Source organism: Nicotiana tabacum, chromosome 10, assembly GCF_000715075.1.
Source record: "Nicotiana tabacum cultivar K326 chromosome 10, ASM71507v2, whole genome shotgun sequence".
NCBI classification, from domain to species: Eukaryota; Viridiplantae; Streptophyta; class Magnoliopsida; order Solanales; family Solanaceae; genus Nicotiana; species Nicotiana tabacum.
This window is the reverse complement of record NC_134089.1, coordinates 119,182,398-119,188,397: the sequence shown is the minus strand read 5'-3', so window position 1 is coordinate 119,188,397 and position 6,000 is coordinate 119,182,398. Positions and strand designations below refer to the sequence as shown.

At 33.7% G+C, this 6,000-nt stretch overlaps 1 protein-coding gene across 1 annotated transcript; it reads left to right on the top strand.

Moving 5' to 3' along the window:
- Positions 1-346: 346 nt before the first annotated feature.
- On the top strand, positions 347-1,694 carry LOC107782042 (gibberellin 2-beta-dioxygenase 1-like). The gene is given in 3 exon segments (NM_001325330.1): positions 347-904; positions 989-1,337; positions 1,429-1,694. Coding segments are annotated over 3 exon segments (999 nt in total). The 5' UTR covers positions 347-503; the 3' UTR covers positions 1,678-1,694.
- Positions 1,695-6,000: the final 4,306 nt, after the last annotated feature.

Below are 6,000 nucleotides of genomic sequence, written 5' to 3'. Positions count from 1 at the left end.
AATATGATATAATTAATTTATTCCTAAACAACTTTCACCACTATCAATAATTCATACTCATTAACTATTCAAGTTCAAGACATTTTGTGATTTTTTCTTGATCAAAGAAACTTTCAGCTAGTAATTTGACATTTCTGTTACCTTCACTGATATAACATATATGTCAAATTATCTTAAGCTCACTGTACAAATTAATTATATATCACAGAGATTGGTTAAAGCAGCCATTCCTGTTGTCTAAATTATTTTGGGGGATAGGGTGGAGGGGCTGGTTGGGGGGGGGGGGTGGAAGATTCGGAAAATTCTACTTAAATAGCGAAGAAGGGCTTAACTTGCACATCCAAGTGTTCATTACTACATGTAGCTCATGTAACGAAAACAAGAAATACAGCAAATATTTGTCTTAGAAAAATAATACCCTTCAGAAAGTTTTGATCGTTCCATTTCTTTGTAAAATATTGTTTTCTACTAGTATCTATCATTGTAAACTTCAACAAGCAAACATGGTAGTCTTGTCCAAACCAGCCATTGAGCACTTGTCCAAAGCGAATAACTGCAAACCAACCTCATTCTTCAATGGTGTTCCATTGATTGACCTCTCAAAACCTGACTCTAAAAACCTCATTGTTAAGGCCTGTGAAGAATTTGGATTCTTCAAAGTCGTCAACCATAGCGTCCCTACGGAATTCATAACTAAACTTGAATCCGAAGCCATTAATTTCTTCTCCTCTCCCCTCTCTCAGAAAGAAAAAGCTGGACCACCCGACCCTTTTGGCTATGGGAATAAGCAGATTGGACCCAATGGTGATTTGGGTTGGGTCGAATACATTTTTGTGGCAACAGACTCTGAAATCAGTTACCACAAATTCTCATCTATATTCGGTGTAAACCCGGAAACAATACGGTAAAATATTAGTAGAAACAGAGACTATGATAGTTTACTGCTATATACATTTATCTCTGCATAAATCTTTCATTTTCATTGCAGCACTGCAGTAAATGATTATGCGTCAGCGGTGAAGAAAATGGCATGCGAGATTCTTGAAATGTTGGAAGAGGGATTAAAGATTCATCCGAGGAATGTTTTCAGTAAGCTTCTAATGGACGCAAAGAGTGACTCTGTTTTCAGGCTCAATCACTATCCCCCTTGTCCTGAGATTCAACAATTCAGTGACCATAATTTGATTGGATTTGGAGAGCATACTGACCCGCAAATCATATCTGTATTGAGATCCAACAACACTTGCGGACTTCAAATATCACTCAAAAATGGACACTGGATTTCTGTCCCACCTGATCCAAATTCTTTCTTCATTAATGTTGGTGATTCATTGCAGGTACACAACAGCACTAAGCAATGTTGTTGTGGTCTTTTGGTAGCTTCTTCTTTAGTACAATATAACTAACTGAAATGTATTTTGATGGCAGGTGATGACTAACGGGAGGTTTAAGAGTGTAAGGCACAGGGTATTGGCGAACAGTGTGAAATCAAGGCTATCAACGATATATTTTGGAGGACCGCCATTGAGGGGAAAGATAGCACCTTTGGCATCATTAATGGAAGGGGAAGAAAGCTTGTACAAAGAGTTTAAGTGGTTTGAGTACAAAAAATCTGCCTATAAAACTAGACTGGCCGATAATAGGTTGGTTCTATTTGAGAAAATTGCATCCAAATAATATTTTTTCTTATATAAGACCCGCCCTGTTGGTCTAAAGGTAGTTGATTGGATTTTCCATATATAGAAAACTTTCTACTATATTTTCTCTTTTATCTTTTGCTTTGTTTTATTCTCTCAAACTTCTGTAGTCTTGTGTTCATATGTAATAGAAGCTCAAAGTCATAATTATCAACAACCAGTACTCTTGAAACTACCAATAATGTGTGCCAAAGATGAAACGTATTTGTATGCTCCGCATTTGCTACGTTTGGCTATCCTAGGGACTATAAAAAACTGAATGTATCTAAGATTGAAATGAATTACACGTAATTTAGCTATGATAGCGAGGTTGATGCATAAAACATGCTTTAATTTTGAAAAAAGTACTATACAAAAAACGAGGGTCCATTATTCAAATGGTCAGTCAACAATTCGAAATTATTTACTAAAGTCATCTTTCTTTTGTTTGTAACAGTAAAGTCACTTAACTATTTTATAGCACTCAGGAGGTCACTCAATTAGATTTCTCAAAATTTTGATCGTCAAATGCCTATTTTACCCTCTAAATTATCAACCTTAATTTTATTTTATTTTTGATTTTTAATATTATAATTTTTTTCTCTTTTTAATTTGTATTATGGACTAACCTTAGAATAGATAAATTTTATAAGATTAAAAAAATAAAAAAAGTATTTAAGCATATTAATATTAGAATAATAAAATATTGAGCATAGTAGAAAGTTAATTAGAACTCAAAAATTTATTTGCACAATTGAGAAAGAAAGAAAATAAAATTTTTAAAATATATATTCCATACACGTACTATTGAAAATAATTATTTAAAATAACGGTATTTTTATAATATACATTATATATTCTTTATAATTATGTTCAATATATTATTATTCTGACATTATATATGCTAGAAAAATATTATTTCTTTTATTTTTAAATAAAATTTATTTGTTCTAAGGAAGTCCATATTGTTGATTAAAAGAGAAAAAAAATTATAATATTAAAAAAGTTTAAAAAAAAAACATAAACATTTGGATGGTAAAATAGGTATTTGACAATTAAAAGTTTGAGAAATTTGATTGAGTGACCTTCTAAGTGCTATAGGCATAGTTAAGTAACTTTTCTGTTACAATCGAAAGAAAGATGATTTTACAACCAAACGACCCTAAATGACCCTTTAAGTAATGGACTCCGGAAAACGATTCAAAGGCAAGCATGCATTTATGCAAGGAAGGGTGTACAACAAACACAAACCTCTATTTGAACTTCTTTTAGCATCTGAATAGACTAATTAACAGGAAATGCAATTCTGTATCTCCACTTGAAACAACCAGCCAAACTGAAAAAGAGGATAAGAGGTCTGCTCGTCTGAAATCCAATACACATTGATTTAAATCTAGGAAAATGAGAACTTCATTGGATTATATAAAGCCATGCAAAATTTGGAGCAAGTTCTAAATTCAAGACATATTGATTCAAATCGGAGTTTGTGGGTCAATAAAGAGTTGGATATGTTAAACGAGTCTAATTACATGGATTTTAGAAAAATAAAACGTTTCATCAAATAATATCTAGTTGAGCTTCTCAAATGATTTACTTCATTTGTTTCTACTCCAATGTCCATTTGAATGTTATCTAATCCTATCATGTCCTGTATGAATTGTTGAGATCAAAAATAACAAGGTGTCATGCGAAAGTTAACAAAGTAAACTTTGGTGACGATAAATCACACAACACAAAAAATATAATAAAAGAGACATAATATTTTAATATGGTTTGGTCAACTGACCTACTATAAGAAAACTGATATCTAAAAATATATAAAACTATTGAGAGAAAATCTCCCCCAAAATAAAACCCTCGTAAAGACTATATTGTGGATTCTATATTATTTTTCTATGAATGAGAGATCTTCAATTTATAGAGCTCACAACCTTTTTCTCCAAGAAAGGGATCTATCAAATAAGGAAGAGATCTATATTTTCTTTTTAGGAAAAGTAAAATCAATAAGGGTAAACTCTTTTCCTTTCTTCAAGAAAAGGTAAAATCCAAATAAGGCAAGAAAAAAAGGACAATTCTTCCCTTTAGCCTGAATTTTCTTGACAAAGCTTGATTCTCATTCTTTACATAATCTTCATCATTGTTGCTTGTCGTGGTTAAAAGGATGTATGGGTTAGAAATTGGAGTCTCGTGAGTTGAAATTGAATATGGGTTAAAAAGTATTGGAGCCTTATGTCAAAATGAGCAGGGTTAAAAGTGGATTCCATGCATTAAAAGTGAGCATGGGTTAAAAGTATTGAAGCCCTGTGTTAAAAGTCATGAACAAGGTCGAAAGTGGTGAGCCCACGTATTAAATGTAAGCATGAGTTGAAACTTGGAGCTCATAAGCATGAGTTAAAAATGGTTTTTGTCTTTGTATATGCAACAACATGATTTTTAAAAAATATAGTTAAAAGTTTATCTTCACATATAATACTCTCGGCAATTTTTTTTATTTTGTTAAAATTTTCATTATCATCAAATTGGCTATAGTTTGATCTGAACCCGCCTTGAACCTGTCTTCGACCTTGCTCTGAACCATTGGCTATGATACCACTCGTTGGGTCGAAAATAATAAGGCATCATGCGGAAGCTAAAAAAGCAAACTTTGGTGACAATAAATTAGACGACACAAAAAATATAATAAAAGACACATAATATTTTAATATGGTTTGGTCAACTGACCTACATATGAAGAAACTATTATCTGTATCTATACTATATTAAAAGCACGAAAGCCCTATCGAAATGGTTGGGTCATCACTTGATTTTAAAAAGAATTATGTATTCCGAGGCCTTAAAATCTCTTTTAGCATCACCTCGATTTGCATGCGCAGTCCGGGCGCGTACCCGGAAAGCCTATATGCAAAAATCTGTGAAAAAAAAGATAAATTTTGACTACAAAATGAATTAATTTGATTTCGGTCAACGTTATGAGTAAATGGACCCGGACCCATGATTTGACGGTCCCGGAGGGTCTGTAGGAAAATATGGGACATGGGCGTATGCCCGTCATCGAATTCCGAGGTCTCAAGCCCGAAAAATGAATTTTTAAGGAAACTTATTTTCTGAAATTGTTTAAAGGATTTGGAAATGAATTTTGATTAGAACATATTGGTATCGGGCCCATATTTTGGTTCCGGTGCCCGGTACAGGTCTTATATGTGATTTAAGATAATTCTGTGAAGTTTGGTAAGAAACGGAATTCGTTTGACGTGATTCGGACCTTAAATGCAAAATTTGATGTTTAAGGAAGTTTTGGGAAAATGTCATTGATTTTGAGGTTTAATTCATAGTTGTTGATGTTATTTTAGTGATTTGAATGCACGATCAAGTCTGTATGATGTTTTTAGGGTTGTGTGCATATTTGGTTTGGAGCCCCGAGGGCTCGGGTGAGTTTTTGATAGGCCGCGGGGTGAAATTTTGGACTTAAGGAATTGCAGGCCTGCAGGCTTCGCATTTCCCAACCTCCCTTCGCAATTCCCAGTTCCCATTTCCCAACCTCCCTTCGCAATTCCCAGTTTGCATTTTCCAACTTCCCTTCACAATTTCTAAGCCAGCAGAGGTCGGAGATCGCAATTGCGAACCCCTGTTCACAATTCCCATACTTGAGACCTGCAACTTTTATACTTAGACGATTTTAAACCCATTTTTCATATCCTCTCAAAACATAAACACACTAGAGAGATTTTTCAAAGGCTTCTTCTTCTTTAAATCAATTGTAAGTTGTTTTTAAATAGTTTTCTTCAATCATTAACATCTTTTTAACATGATTTCAACTTAAAATCAATGATTTTCATGGGGGAAATTGGGTGTTTTGGGTAGAACCTAGGTTTTTCAAAAAAAGAGGATTTGGACCTCGATTTGAGGTCCGATTTCAAAATAAATTATATATTTGAGTTCATAGGTGAATGGGTAGTCGGGTTTTGGTTCGAACCTCGAGTTTTGACCACGTGGGCCCGGGGACGATTCTTGACTTTTGGGCAAAACTTTGAAAAATTCATTTTCATGCATTCAAATTGATTCATTTAGCGTTTATTGATGTAATTAAGTAACTTGTGACTAGATACAAACGAATTGGTGGTGGAATCAAAGTGTAAAGCTATAGTTGAATCGTGAATTGTGTTCGTGGCATCGAGGTAAGTGTTTGGTCTAACCTTAGCTTGAAGGATTAAGAGTTGAATCCTATTTGCTATATGGTAATTGTTGAGTACGACGTATAGGCATGGTGACGAGTATCTATACGTTGGTGTCTAGCATGCCCGTGAGTCTTTATATTATGATTATC